Raw genomic sequence first — 16,314 nt, forward strand, 5'->3', positions numbered from 1 at the left:
ATTTTGTTTATATGTTTTGATTTTTATAGTGCTTGATTTAATTCACAAAATAATGTGCGGGTATATTTTACATTTAATAAGTTTTCAATGATTAAATGCTAAAATGGCAAGGGCTGAAGGTGCCCATACACGGTGAGACAGGGCAGAGCTATGAGATGCGCGCTCCCGTGCACATCCCATCGCACAGCACAGAAAGTATGTGCTGCCTGTGCTTTTAGTACTAGATTGCATTGTACAGATGGAGCGGGACTTATCTATCCAGGGGATGGCGATGGCGACGCCAGCCGCCATCCCCTGCCCCGCGCCATCTGTATGCTGGAAGGGGATGCGCGCGCACCTCCCCTTCCAACGGTGCTGCCGGCGGTCGCCCGGTGTCTACACCGGGTCCCCGCACCCCCCTGAAGCCCCCCGCAGCCCCCTGAAGTGGGAGGTGGATAGGATTGCGTCCGCTCCATCTGTATCTAGTACAAAAAGCACAGTGCTGTAGCACATTGCATGCTTTTTGTACTAGATGCTATGCATTTGAAGCCATTAACTTAGTCTGCAAACTACATTTTTTATTATATTACAGATTTACTCAGTAATGCAGAAACCTACAGAGGAAAATATGTACATGTATTATTTCTTGCCCAAATAATAATACATTTAGAGATCTCAACTTTGACCAAGTCATAAAGTCTGTGGGGGAAACTTACTAAAATGGGAGTTCTATTTCACATGGGAAGTTGCTTTGGGCAACCAATCAGAATCTACTTATTTATTTAGCACCTTCAAGAAAATTATAGATAATGGCCCTTATTCAGATCTGATCGCAGTACAAATTTGTTCTCAAAATGGGCATAACCATGTGCACTGCAAGAGGGGCAGATGTAACATGTGCAGAGAGAGTTAAGTTTGGGTGGGGTGTGATTAAACTGAAATCTAAATGGCAGTGTAAAAATAATGCAGCCAGTATTTACCCTGCACAGAAACAAAATAACTCCCCCAAATCTAATTATCTCTGCACATGTTACATCTGGCCCCCCTGCAGTGCACTGCAGTGCACATGGTTTTGCCCATTTTGAGAACAAATTTGTACTGTGATCAGATCTGAATAAGGGCCAATATAAAATTAGTTGCCCATAGCAACATCCTCTCTAAATAGAACTCCCATCTTAGTAAAATTCCCCCTACATATTTATATTTGAAATTGTTATATACTTTATGAGTAATGTTTTTCATATATATATATATACACAGGGCTATTTTTGTGCAGGCTCCAGCAGGAACTGAGGCCCTTATTCTAGTTCACTCTTTCAGACAAAATATTTCTTAGATGGACAAAACCATGTGCACTGCAGGTGAGGCAGGTGTTACTTGTGCAGAGATAATTAGATTTGGGTGGGGTTTTACACCTGCCTCACCTGCAGTGCACATGGTTTTGTCCATCTAAAGGTGCGTACGTACACACAGGGCAATATGATAGCTGGCAATATATTGCTAGCAATATTTTGCTCAGCAATCATATTGCCCCGTGTCCAGTTTTCATCTGCGACCAGAGATGGTCGCAGATGAAAATTTAAACACTGCTGGGTGAAGAGGCAGGGCATGTCGCTGGTCGGAGGAGCATGTTCCTCCGATCAGCGACCATTCAGGGGCTGAAAACGGGAGCGCGCACCCGGCGATTTATCGCTGGTGCACACTCCAATCCCTGGCGATATGGTCGCTCAGCGACCATATTCCCAGCGATTTCAGCCCTGTGTGTACACAGCATAAGAAATATTTTGTCAGAAAGAGTGAACTAGAATAAGGGCCTCAGTTCCTGCTGGAGCCTGCACAAAAATAGCCCTGTATATACATATACATATATATAGGTCTAGTGTCCGCAAGTCTCTGAAACACTGCCATCTGCTGGCAGAGAGTAAAACTACATCTCTTTCTCACACATGCACAAACACAGAAGGTAGCAGACTACTTTCGAGGCTTTTGCTTCCAGCGGGCTTACTAGTAATAAATATATCTCTTAAGAAATGCCTCATACATAAAATGTATCAACTTAAATTCATGAAATTACCTTAAAAATAATTTATTTTTGTTGAAAATGATGATGGTGGTAGTAAATACAGGGCCTTCATGAGAACAAATGATACACAATTACACGCATAGCATGTAAATAATTTATAACATAAGTGTTTGCCAAAATAATCAACACATCAGGCAGCGATAATGTTCACAGGGGAGCAAAGAGTAGGGGTATTTAGAATATAGCTCCTTTTTATCTATACAGACTGTTGGTAAAAATCCAATCTTAAATGGTCTAATGAAACTGTAGAATAGTCCACAAAAGCATCTTAAAAAGAGAGGCTCCTGTATTAGCTATCCTAAACTCTACAACTTTCTACAGCTCTCCAAGCATCTCAATTACACTGTTTCCAGTTACAGCAGCAATGTGAAATTGAACTGTGTCCAGTGAGATGGAGAGATAGTTTTACATTACTACTGAAAGGAGCTATTTTGCCACTGTACCTTGGCTAACCTATAACTTTATGATAACAGTTTTACCAGAAATTAGAAATAATTATCTATTTGTATATATTTGCCTAATATTTTTCTACAGAATAGGCAATTTACATAGTGATATATTTAACATACTGTACCTGCATAAGAAAAGTTGTCTATGGCTTCTCACATAAACCTACCAACTCTATTAATGGCAATATCAATATTGTGGTATACCAATTTGCGGCATTTTTAATAACTAATATGACAGAGTCTATGGAGTATGGGGATTATCATAAATGCTGAGGCACACAGAAAAGTTTACTACAAAGTCAGCACTGAACACTAACTGTTGGGTCACCTCACTACAAAACACAGATTCTTTATGACAGAATTTATTCCCCTTTAAAAATGAATATAAAGAGGGAAATTAATTTTGGAGTGAAGTTTAGCGAGGTAAAAAATTCTTGCACACAGTACCTCACACTCAATTTTGGATAAGCGCGTATTAGTGCATTCTTAAAACCCATGGTATCCAATTCAAAAAAGCCAGTGGAGCGTAAGAAAAAAAAATCAATTCTCTGAGGTTTTTGGTGGTCTCCTCTGCTCTCTGTGGACTCCCTTCCATCTTTACACTGGGGAAGCGGCTGTAGGGAGTCCTGAGGGGCTGCCAGTAGGCTCCAGGGGTGCTGGGGGCGCAACAGCTGCTGGGAGATGTAGCTCTGGGGGAGGTGACTATTAAAGACTAATTAAGCTAATTGTAAACTTCTAATTGCTTAATTAGTCTTCAGGGGGGCGGGGTGCGGACTGGGTCACAAATTAATGATTTTAGGAAAAATTAAAACTGCTCTGGAGATTTCTATAAAATTCACCGAATCTCATTTTCAGGTCTGCAATTGAATAGCAAAACCCTGCAGCTCTGAGAAAAAGCAGGGGTTTTTTTTTTTTTTTTGTTTCCTGCCCTTGAATTAATTCCCTGCACTAGAAATATACAATTAGCCCCAAGATTTATTTTTTCACTTGCCAACGCAACAGGGTTAACACACAAAACAAGCTTACTGGGAGACGTTGGGAACATAAATTAATAGAGGCTATGTCCAGTTTTCACCTGCAGTATTTTAATGTGGGTAATTGAAACTCCCCCACATTTTGAATTGGTAGCAAAGCCAAAAATGTAAGTATCTTTGCATCCGCACAGATTTTATGAACATTTGTTAACCAGTGGTAATACTCATTTACATGTTAATTTAATTGGTGCTAAACAGGATCTTAGGTGAAAAAGGAAGTGCTATTGAATAGCCAAGGTCGTTAAAGCCACTTTCCTTTTACATCCCATTAACTTAACATGGAACTGAATTCCCCCTAACTCTTTTTTTAATTCATATTCTCTGTGAGGTATGCTGGACACAAGTTCCTTCAAACATCACACAGTAGTAGCAGTTTAAATTAATTGGTGCAAATTCGTAACAGCTCATGTAATAAATATCAAAAACATACAATTTTTCTCTGGCAAAGGGGGATAACACTAATATCCCTTTCACATTACAGCTAAAACATGGTAAATTGCCGATTTTAAATGGCTTTAAAGTGTTTCTAGCTGTAATGTGAAAGGTCCAGAGAGAATTTACCGTTATTAAAATACCTGTAATCCAAAACGGGTTAAAAGCAGTGTCCTACCCGTTTCCCCAATCCATTTGTAGTGTAAATGGCTCTGAAACAGTATTCACAAGTCATAAGCAGGTTACAGAGGGTGGTAGGCTATCTCCCTTGTGATCTCACCAGGCACAGGTAGGATGTAAAGAGCAGAGAGGAGACTTTTTCTAACCCAGTGCATACTGTGCAGGTGTTGGGATCATTTGGTCAACAGTCCTTAGGTCGACACTGTTGGGTCAACATGCTTGAAGGTTGACAGGTGTCTAGGTCAACATGGCAGAAGGTCGACATGAGTGTAGGTCGACATGGGTGAAGGTCGACAGGTGTCTAGTTCGACATGGGTGAAGGTCGACACATGCGTTAGGTCGACATGGTTTTTTTCACTGTTTCTTGAGCCGACATGTGCCGACAGGCGGTATTTCATGCCCTACCATCCACTAGGGCATGGTGGGAGAATAAAATAGCGTGCCCGAAGCATTGCGAGCGGCTGCGGTTCACTTCCAACTGTGTCCATGTTGACTGTGTCGACATTCGAGTAAAAAAACAGCGAAAAACCCCATGTCGACCTAACGACCTGTTGACCTAACGCATGTGTCGACCTAACGCATGTGTCCACCTAACGCATGTGTCCACCTAAACCCATGTTGACCTTGTCGCATGTTGACCTAGACACCTGTCGACCCAGAGACCTGTCGACCTTGCCCCCTGTCAACCCAACGGTGTCCACCTAAGTATGGTTGATAAAACGATCCACACCCTTTAAAATTACATCCACTGTTTTCTATGGGTGAAATGGGTTGAATGTGAATGGTACAAAAATGGTATTGAAATGGTAATATACCATTTACAACATGTAATGTGAAAGGGGTTTAACTGGCTTCAGACTCGTTTTAAGAAACGTTTACAAAAACGGGTTGAAAGCAGGTTTGTAATGTGAAAGCAGCATAACTGTTGAGATTATTATGTACTTACTTTTGTTACTCAAAAGGAAATTGCAATTCTAATAATGTAATGAATAAAACATTACAAATAACAACAATTGGCCACATTAAGATATTGCTTTGAAATGAAAATTTGAACCATTTATTTAATCGACTGGATAAACAAATAAAATAAGAAAATGAAAATGTAAGGAATTAGAAGGGGAAACATATTGAATATGTAAGAGTTTTTTAGTTAAAATAAAGGACTCTTTTGGTATTTGCATTTTATTAAATTGCACTTTCCTTTTATTATATGCTGCAAGGGAATTCTGGTGCTTGTAGTTCTACAAGTGTCTTCATGCTCTAGGAGGCACTGCCAGCAAAGGGCATGCTGGTTATGCACGTATCGTTACATATCAAAGCAATTAATGTCTATCCATGTCTCAATGCTTTTTTATTTTTATTCTCTGTGGATTATAAGAATATGAATTTCCTAGGATTTACTGCAATCTTTTTTCCATGGATTACAATTAAATTCCTGTGGATAACAAATTAAGAAAATCCAACTGGATCTTGATAACTGGATGGGATATTGAAATAATTTGAAGTCTGTCCTTATGGGAACCGAAGCAGTGCAGCCAGAGTCAGCATGGGACAGAATCCTGCCGCCAAAGTCAAGAGGAGGCAACAATTGAGCATATTTGCTCTCTCTCGGTATAACCCAGGCTTATATACTACTATTCTCTCTGGGTTTAACCCAGGCACATATACTACTGTTCTCACTTGGGGGGTTATTCTAGTTCACTCTTTCTGACAAATTTCTTCTTAGATGGACAAAACCATGTGCACTGCAGGTGGGGCAGATGTTACTTGTGCAGAGAATTAGATTTGGGTGAGGCGTTACTTCAAAGTGAGATCTATATTGCAGTGTAAAAATAAAGCAGCCAGTATTTATCCTGCACAGAAACAAAATAACTCACCCAAATCTTATTTTCTCTGCACAGGTAACATCTGCCCCCCTGCAGTGCACATGGTTGTGTCCATCTAAGAAGGATTTTGTCAGAAAGAGTGAACTAGAATAAGGCCCTTGATGTTAACCCAGGCACATATACCACTGCTCTTTACTGGTATAAAACAAGGTGCATATACTACTGTTCTCTCTTGGTATAACCCAGGCGCATATACTACTGCTCCATCCTGGTGAAACCCAGGCACATATACCACTGCCCTCTCTATGTATAAACAAGGTGCATATACTATTGTTCTCTCCTGGTGTAACCCAAGAACATATACTACTATTCTCTCCTGTGTAACCTAGGTGCATATACTACTATTCTTTCCTGGTGTAAGCCAGGTGCATATACTAATGTACCCAACCTTAAAGCAATAATGGTTCAAGACAAAACTAAATAAAGTGACAATAAAGCTGTATACACACCCAAAGATACATCTGCAGGTCAATCTATATGTAAATATGGCTGTATACAGATCAGGCAGCATGTCTGGCATACAAGCTGCTCGATCAGTTGTGACTGACGTACAACTGGACAGGCATTTACATGATCGCCCATACACACATCTGTAGTCCACCGCCAAAGCAATATGTCTGTGAACAAAATAGTTCCCAGACATATTGCTGGTACACACTGATCGATATATCACTGGTCAATCGGCAAGTGTGTACCCAACTTAATATACAGTAGGTGCAGATGTACCTAGCCTTCAAAAGTGAAGTAGGGAGTGATAAAATACCAGCCAATCAGCTTCTAACTTCCCTGTCACAAGCTGTGTTTAGAAAAAAAAAGACAGTTGGGATAGCAACAGCTGCAGTTTTGGGCTTCAGCCCCCACCATATAGTTGAGAGGGGAATCGATGAACACATATAAACAAACATTATCATATTTGTAAAATATGCGCTGGATCAATCCCCTTGGGATTGGCAACACTGTAAGCATCTGGTGCCATGCAGTGACCAGGAATCAGAGAAAGCCATCACACATTCTGATGCTGCCCACAGACATCCATTGGCTAGCTTCACAGGAGTCTGGGGGAGGATTTACGAAGTGTGATGGCTTATGCTGTTTCTTGGGCACCGCATGCCTTCCAATGCAGTTAACCCTGGTTAGGAGCTAGTTGGTTGGTACACTGTTCTGTCCCCTTTTTAACTTTTTAAGGCTTAGTCCAGCTGCCCCATGAAGATAGAAACACATTAATATATAAACAGTGATATAGCTTTATCAGTTCACACATGTTGTATGTGGTTTCTAAAACAAAGAGGACACCTAATAAACACTGAAGTTACCTGGATTGGGCAGATGTCACCATCAATGCCTAAAAATCCAGTTGATGAGTGTGATCCTTCACAATTGAGGACAAACTTGGCACAGAACCAAACATTCAGCACTGAACTGCAGAATCTGGTCTGGGCATGTATGGGAAAATGTTGTAATATCAACTATTTAATCTAAAATTAAGGCCCTCCTATGGGTGAAGTCACATCGAATTCCCTTTGAGCCCCGGATGGCAGGATCACATGTGGGAGAGGGTCAAACACGGAGATCTTACATGTAGCATGTATGATCTCCGGGTCTGATCCGATGCACGCGGGACCGCATACTGGACGTCATACACATGCAACTTGGGACGATGATTTCTTTAAATCTCTTTAAACTCCTCACCACCACCTTCAAGGCTCTCTCTATCCACACTCCCTCCCGTCCTCTTTGCTCCGCCACCGCCTGCCGCCTGACCTCTTACCTAATCTCCTCCCACTCCCGTGTCCACGACTTCTCTCGCGCTTCCCCCCTGCACTGGAACAACCTCCCGCCACCCATTAGGCTTTCTGATTCCCTTACCTCCTTCAAGCATTCCCTCAAAACCCACTTCTTCCGACTAGCCTATCCCTCCTCCTCCTAACCTCTTTTGCTCCTCCTATCCTGCCTACCCTACCCCTCCATCTGTTCCTACTTATCCTATTGTTTTTCGTTCGTCCACCCACCTCCTTTTAGTCTGTTAACTCTTATGAGTAGGGCCCTCCTTCCTCACATACTCACCCTACATCTTTACCTCACCAGCGCTCCTGCCCTGTTCTTCCCTTCCTCTACTTCATCTCCCATCTCCTCCTACTTCACAACTGATGCTGATTTTAGTCCTACCAGCTATACCCCTATTTATGCCGTATTTTATCAATACACCCTGTACGTTACCTTGTAATTTGTTTTTTTGTGTGCTATGTACGGTGCTGCGAACACTTTGTGGAGCCTTATAAATAAACAAACTACTACTACTACATTTCTTGGCCTGATAAAATGGAATTGGGTGAAATGTGCTCCAAATCGCATAGTGTATAGGGGCCATAACTAGATTTGCTCCTAAAGATACACAAGTAAAATTCATATTTGCACCTGATCAACTATTTAGGTAAGTTAACATTTTTTCCATACCCCTAAAGCAAAACAACAATTTAGCAATTATGCTTGTTGCATGAAATCACAGGACCAATCACTAAGCACAAAGCTGCAGAATCTGGACCGGTCATGTATAGGCAGATTTAATATCTACTAATTTGTACCTACTACTACTTTTTAAGCTTAGGATGGAACACATCTAATTAATAGGAACAAACTTGCACCTGAACAACTACTTATGTATTTAACGATTTTCTAGACACAGAGCAAAAACAAATACAAAACAAATAAACAATAATACTTGTTTTACTAATATCATAACTGCATGCAGCTGGCATTCTATTCAAATACAGCCTTTAACATGGTAGAGGCTGATTGGCTGATACTTTATCACTCTCTATCACATTTTGAGGCTTAGTACATCTGCCCCATATAATGTCAACACTATGCATGTCAACAGTTATAATGTCGACAATACCATGTCCTCGCACTAACCGTAACTGCAGTCTTAACCACTACCAACCTCTATGCTATTTTCATAATGTCATTTCCTTTTGTCAGTGTCAATTATTAAATGTGAACAGGCTGGCATTAAGGACTAAGTTGTCTACATCCGGAATGTTGACACTGAGAGCCATATTACATTAGTGTTGACATTATGTAGGTCAACATTGTGAATGTCAATAATATGAGTACATAACTACAAATGCACGCACACAATTGTGCCAATATCCATTCTGAGCAAATCTTGCGCCCCATGTCCGCTGTGACCTTTTCCCATTCAATGTTCTCCTGTCTGCATTTATATTTTCCTAATCTATGTCCGTGTTATATGTATATCCTGTTTTCCTAACAGAATGTGGCCTCTTACAAATATGTGGTGATTGATAATAATATTAAGAAAAATAATTCTAATACATTTTTTAATTCTTGCTTATATATAGATTTATACTGTTTAGACAAACATATTTACTTACCTCAGTTATATGTGGACTGGGATTGAAGCCGCACAAACTACAAACAGTAGTTTTACACTGGGTGCAGGTATTATAATTAGGCTTTTCTTTTGGGTCCAAGAGCAATTTGGTTGTTTTGCACAGAGGACACATGGTCTGTGAGTCTGCTTTGGGCACGTGCCGTAATGTGTCTTCTTGCGGTTTAATAGATCTTTTTTCTATTTGCTGTGGTAGTTGTTTTATGGGCTGTGTTTGTGAAGTAGGCACGGGTTTCCCTGATACTTGGTCAGGCCTTTTAATGTCACTTAGCTGTGTTGGCTGTGGCTTCTGTACTGTTTGATTTGTGCTTGTCATGGGAGGAGCCTGCTTCTTTGGTGGCTGTGTTGCAGGTCCTTGTTGTTTTGCAGGATCAGGTTGTTGTAACGGTTGCTTCATGGGTGATACTTGCTGCTGGGGATTTTTAGCAGTCATTGTTTGCTGTGGATGTGGCTTTACAGAACCAGATTGTTGAATAGTTTGTTTGGCAGTACCTTGAGGCTGTGTGGACTGTTTTTCAGGCTCCAGTGTTTGTGGTGGTATTTTAGATACATTTGTGGAAATTCCAGGATGTGGAAAGCTTTGCTTTCCCATAGTTGGTGGTAATGATTTAGCATTGTCTTGCTCCATTGATTCTTTTTTATAATTCTGTCCTTGGGGTAATGAGGTAGTATGTTTTGGCTCTTGAAGTAAGGGTTTAATGGGGGTTACAGTTTCAGGCAATGGGTCTTTGAGGGCAGGGGTGTGTGGAAGTAATTTTGTGGCATTTGATGATTGTGTTGATATTCTTGCAGGACTCTGTTGTGTAGAAGCTGGCTTTGTCTCAGACTGCTGTTGTGCAGCTTTAGTAGCCTGCTGTTGCGTTGGGACTGTGGGCTTAGCATGTCCTTGTAGGTGTTGGCCATGTCCTGGTGACTGATGTGATTGAAGTGCAGGTCTGACATTTCCTTTAGGATCTTCTCTATTTTCATGTTCTTTTTGTTTCTTAGTCAGATCTTCTTTTTGAGCACTGGAATCAGATTTTGCCTCAAATGGATTAAATTTGTTAACTACAGAAGAGACCATACTTATTGGATTACTGTCTGCCAGGAAACCACTCATCATACCAGCCTTCTGATCTTCTACATGATCAGGTCTAGTTTTAGGCTCTCTTAAGCTCATCGTTGAAGGACTTCGGCCAGGTGTCTTCATTTCTGTTTTGAAAGCGTCCACTGTTCTGCTTTTACTTAGACCGGTTGGCCCTGGATCAGGAGGTTTTCTTGGGGATTGGGAAGAATCAGTGTTTTGATTTCTGCAATAAAGGGAAAATTTGAATGAATTAAAACAACAAAATGAAATGTAGAATTACATTTAACTTACTAATTACTTCCTTGAAATCCTTTAATAGCTTGTGGCTGTTTTGTCTTTCTCTTCACATGGCTATTACCAGTTCAAAGCCACTGGTGTAAATTAAATCCTTATATAATAATTTGTCATGCCATTGCACATGACTTATTCTGGTTGATTACATTTATGTTTATAAAATGTGTATGATATCCCTTCATGCTATGATGGACAATGGTAGTGTAGTTTTTCTCTGTCCATGTTACTGATGGAAACAATAATCTGCCAACACCCTGTCATTGACATCCGAATTGGAGGCTGCACATGTGGTACTACTAACCTTCTGGCACCATCCGGTTAAACAGTGTTACAGTACCTATTTTTAGGATTACATATGATCTTAAATTCAAATACAGATTTGTAGTAACTGCTGTCTATATTGTTCCCCATTTTCTTTAATGGTTTTTGTGTGATGCATTCATAATTTTTTTTACTGTGATTTACCATGTGAAACCACAGGGTTACCACGAACACGGTTATTTATTATTATATAGAATTATTTTGATATTTATTTATAATTTGTGAGTGTTATGAGGCTATGTATTATTTCCCATATAAATTTTCACACAGTGAGCAAAAGTGCAGTGACTTGCTCTAGCGGAATGAATCACAAGTATATCACATTTTATAATAAATGTGGGATTAATTTAAAATGAAATGAGACTTCATCCACTAATTACATTCTCCCACATGCATAATCTGCCATTTTCCATTTTATATATATATAAATACAATATACATATTTTGTGACCTAACTGCATTTAATTAAAGCAATTTGTTTCTCTAGTTGATACAGAAGAATGAGAACATCTTAGTCATATATCATGTATACCCACACATTCCGTAACCGAAAAAACAAATTTCCATTCATTGCCACCTATACAATCACACTACGCTTCTCCCTACCTTAGCATTGGCGTTTTGCTCTATGTATCCAATGTCTGGGGTTCTACTATTTTATTTTACTATAGAACTAGTACATAAACTCTGCTTGCCACTGTTTAATAGTGGCAACAAGATAGTGTGAATGGTAAGCCAACTTTGGGCCTGATTCAGATCTGATTGCATGGCCACAAAACTGCACGGCCAGTGTTCAGTTAAGACACCGCCCTGCCTGAGTGAAATCCCTTGCAATACAATGTGCTCGCTGTGTAAATGGATGTGTACACAGCAAATTTGTTCATAACCCATCATAACAGGCAGGCTTGCCAAGTAATGATGTTCACACTGGGCACTCCCACTAATTGGCCGGTTACCACCTCCAGACGCCTACTTCCTGTCAATCACCATGCGATCAGCCAGCATCTAGAAAAAGTAGCTGGAGTTTCTCGAAGAAAGGCCTCGCACATGCCTACTATGACCCATACGCATAAGCAGTGTATCGATAATCGGCCTGAATCAGGCCCCACAGCCGAGAACTTTTAATTACAGCTTGTCATTGGTCTCTCACATGAAAGATCCCTATATTGTTTATGGCATGGGATGTAAGAACAACAGGGGGAGTATAGAGAAGGGGTAAAAGTTATGTAACATTTAGTAGTTAGATGACAGTGCAGCTTTAACCTTGGTTTCGTTCTAAGCATGTACAGGTACAATTACAGACAAATGTAATATATTCTAGGAGGACATTAAAGCATATTAGTTCTGAAAATGACTAACACTCATCACTATGAAATTCATAAGACATGACCCATGCTTCAACACACTAGGGGGTACATTTTCTAAGGCTTCTAAAAATGAAAAGAGGTGATGCTGCCTACAGCAACAAATCAGATTGTTTCTATAATTTTCTAGGATGCAATAGAGAAATGATAGACATAGTGCTGTATTCAATCTTGGATTCTGACTGTCGAAGCAGAGACTTGACAAGCGGAATTCAATGTTTTGTCTGCCGAGTGGTGAAAAGTGGGCGTGTCGGCGACAACTGACGTTGATTTCGAGAAACGGCTGTGAATTGGACAATTCACGGCCGTTTCCGCAAATCAGATCTGATTGTTTTAAAGTCAGATCTGTTTTGTTGAAATCCGCCTTCAGTGCTGTCAGAAATAGCAGCATTGAATAGGCATCTGGTGCTATTCCCCCTGTTGAATACGTAACATAATCTGTTTGCTATAAGCAGCACTTGATGAACAGTCCCAGTGGAAATCAATGGCAATCCAGTTTCCCCTCAAAGTGAAAAACTAGACAGAAAGACTTTTTGGCCCAGATGTGCCAAGAAATACAAATACAAGGCATAGTGTACACTATGTACATTTCTATTTCCAGCTATTTTAGTGAAAAGGCTGACATTTTTGTTGGTGACTTTGCAGTAACTCTTCCTGACACGGAATGTCACTTGAATAAAATGAATTCTTCCATAATGACCTTGTTTTTCACTTTATTTCATCATAAGAAGTTTAAAACTCAATAATTGGCTGATGTACTGTATATAGCAAAAAGACCGTGTGTTTGCTAAATCCTTAGTAAATCTTTCTAGTTTAGACAAAAGAGTCCCAAAACTAAATGCTTAATGCTTTAACACACATTTTACCTGTGTTCTGCCTACTTCATCAGAATATCAAAAACAAAGTTGGCAGAGTTTGGGATGCCAAAGGTTCCTGCTGAGGAGACATCATTGATAAATCACTGCTGATAGAATTCTTTTAAGTTATCTGACATTCCTTATCGGGAAGAGTTACTGTGCCATTAACAAAAATTATCAACCTGCTCAACAAAATTGGTTTTATTCATCCAGAACGAAGAACATTCAATTATACATAGTGTACATTATATTTCCTTTTAGTTTTTCCCACTAGACCTGTACCAAAGAGACCTTTTTTTCCACAACTAAGCTTTATAAATAGCTGACATTCACTAGCTTACTTCCCATGGCAGACTTTGAAGAACCTAATTATAATCAGCAAGCAACAAAACAAAGGCAAAATAAGCAAAACTAAAACCTATGCATTTAGTGAGTGACATATTGGGTTGAAAGTAATGAAATCCAAGTTCAGCCTAAAACAGGCACAGCCGCCAAAATTAGACTTCATTACATCTGACCTATAGGCTCCAGTTAGTACTCAAAATATTAAATTGGTAGTCTGAGAATTATTTAGCTGGGATGAAAATATTTGGCAATAAAATGTGGTATCACAAATAATACTGAAATTAATTGGTTTCTTATTTCACCCATAGCATGCACTCATATTTATTTTTTAAATACTTGTTGTCTACCCAAATAAAATTATATTTTGTTAAGATACAGTAGATATATAGAGATTATTATGGTAATATATTCATAGGCATTATTAAATAAAAAGTAATACAATATTAAATAAAACAATTTTCTATGATTTAGTGCAACGTTGTACATTTAATGGAAAATTTAATTGGCTAGTTTTATTTAACTAAGTTTAAGAATAGCAATGCTTTCATTATCCAAAGCTTAATACATTTATATAGGGCTCAAGAAATATTACATTAATTAAGTTAATTTCCCTTTTTTCCCAGTATTTTCTTGGATATCTTTAATGCACATACATGAAGACATTTTTAGATTACTAGTATCGACACACAGGAACAAATGTATTAAGTCTGAGGGGATATCCTATTACTACCTATTAGGTTCCCGAGGGGCTATTCTATAAGCCGCAATGCTTCCTGATCCCATGATGTCGGCATTTATTGGGTACTATGCCCGCAAATCCTAATCGCCGATAAACAGCCATTTAGATCAGCAATAACACATGGGTCAGGGAACTTTTGCCGGATCCCATGTGTTATCAGGCGATCGCAACACATTGTTTGGACAAAGAAAACAGGATGTAATAGGATAGCCTAATACAAGTACTTATTGCAACCCACCCCCATGTATTGTTTTGTTTAAAACAGTGTTTATAGATTTTGAACATTAATTATTTAATTTTGCATTATTTATTTTATATTTTTAAAATTAGTTATTACTTTAGAGAGGATCAGTCTTGTTATGTCACATGTTCAGAGCAACAAAGGTTGGCATAGCTCGGTGTGGCAAACCAGTTTTCCAGACTAGCAAAGGAACAGTGCAGCATATGTGCATGACGAAGACAATACATCAATTAGAACCTTCATAATGACTTACCACACAAAAAAATAATACAATTTCAATGCAACTAGCAAGAAAGACTGGATTATATGCATCATTTACAGTAATCTATATGTGAAGAAGTCTAGTAAAGTCCAGAAGGCAGTAAACCTAAACACATTTTTCTACAAAAACAGAAAAAAGAAACAGAACTATTAAAGACTGATATTTCTTGTTAAATCAATTCATATATTCACCCCATGTTTCAGTATTTTCTTCTATGGAAAAAAAGCATCGCTGACTACAGATTTCAATATTTAGCTTTCTAATGGCTGCTCCAATGAATTCAATTAATCTTGAAAGACTTCATTGGCTCTGCCTCATCATCAAAAACAAGCTATAGCAGTTTCTTTATCAGTAAGAAGCACATGTCCAGCTGTAATGAGGAAGCGGGGCTTGGAGAAATAGAAAGAACGACTCTCCTTTATTCCCTTGAGGGAAGCGGTCTTTACTACTGCAACTGACAGCAGAAGAGAGCACAGTTACCAGTTACTCAGGTCTATTATTGAACAACACTGTCACTAATTCCGTTACCACCAGTTTTTATTAAATTATTCAATTATCACTAGTGAATATGTATAATATCCAATAATTAGTTTCCACCATTATTTGAGGGATGTTTATATTTAATTCTGTTTCTATTTTATTTGGAAGTTTTGAAATACCTTAAAACATATTATTTATTTATTATTTAATTTGGACATTTATTAACAATCCAGGATCCATTTTTTCATGTAAGTCTATAATATTTCCTATTATCAGTTTTGCAGCAAACAACTTTAGATCTAAGGTTGTTTTGGCTGTTACAAAAAGGTATTCATTAAAACCTTATACAGCTTACAGCACGTACCCATTTCCATCACTCTAGGGGGCGGCCCTAGAGTTGAACAGCTGGGCTAGCCACACAAAACAAAATTCTCTAGCACCATAAGTGAGTGGAGGATTCACTGCACTGATCAATATCTGTTTCTATTTGGAATCTATACATAATATACTGAAAGTCACTGTTATCAATATATGTATCACACTGCATTTGTGCATAAAGATTGACACCTTGTTCCAATTAAGAACATTTGGGGACATATACCGTACTAGTAAGCCCGCTCAAAGCAAATGCTTTGAAAGCTAGTCAGCTACCTTGTGACTGCCTCTGTTTGTGCATGTGTGAGAAAGAGATGTAGTTTCACTTGTTGCCAACAGACACAGGCACTGTTTTGGAGACACACAAATGGACACTAGACATAGGCCCTTATTCTGATCGGTGCGGTAATATCCGCGTGCGTTCGTGCCGCCGATGTTTTGTGTCTGCGCATGTGCAGAGGCGTCTCTGCGCATGTGTGAGCGGGGCGTACGGCCAAATCCCGCATGAAATGTGA

At 39.2% G+C, this 16,314-nt stretch overlaps 1 protein-coding gene across 6 annotated transcripts in view; it reads right to left on the bottom strand.

Moving 5' to 3' along the window:
* The window catches only part of PCLO (piccolo presynaptic cytomatrix protein), a 266,980-nt gene that overhangs the window by 230,394 nt on the left and 20,272 nt on the right, over positions 1 to 16,314 (bottom strand). For all 6 annotated transcript variants that reach the window (XM_083183080.1, XM_083183079.1, XM_083183078.1 and 3 more), the window contains exon 2: positions 9,439 to 10,744. In XM_083183080.1, coding sequence (XP_083039206.1) covers positions 9,439 to 10,744 — 1,306 coding nt within the window. The remainder of the gene's footprint in view (positions 1 to 9,438; positions 10,745 to 16,314) is intronic.

This window comes from Crinia signifera, chromosome 4, assembly GCF_055691185.1.
Source record: "Crinia signifera chromosome 4, ASM5569118v1, whole genome shotgun sequence".
NCBI classification, from domain to species: domain Eukaryota; kingdom Metazoa; phylum Chordata; class Amphibia; order Anura; family Myobatrachidae; genus Crinia; species Crinia signifera.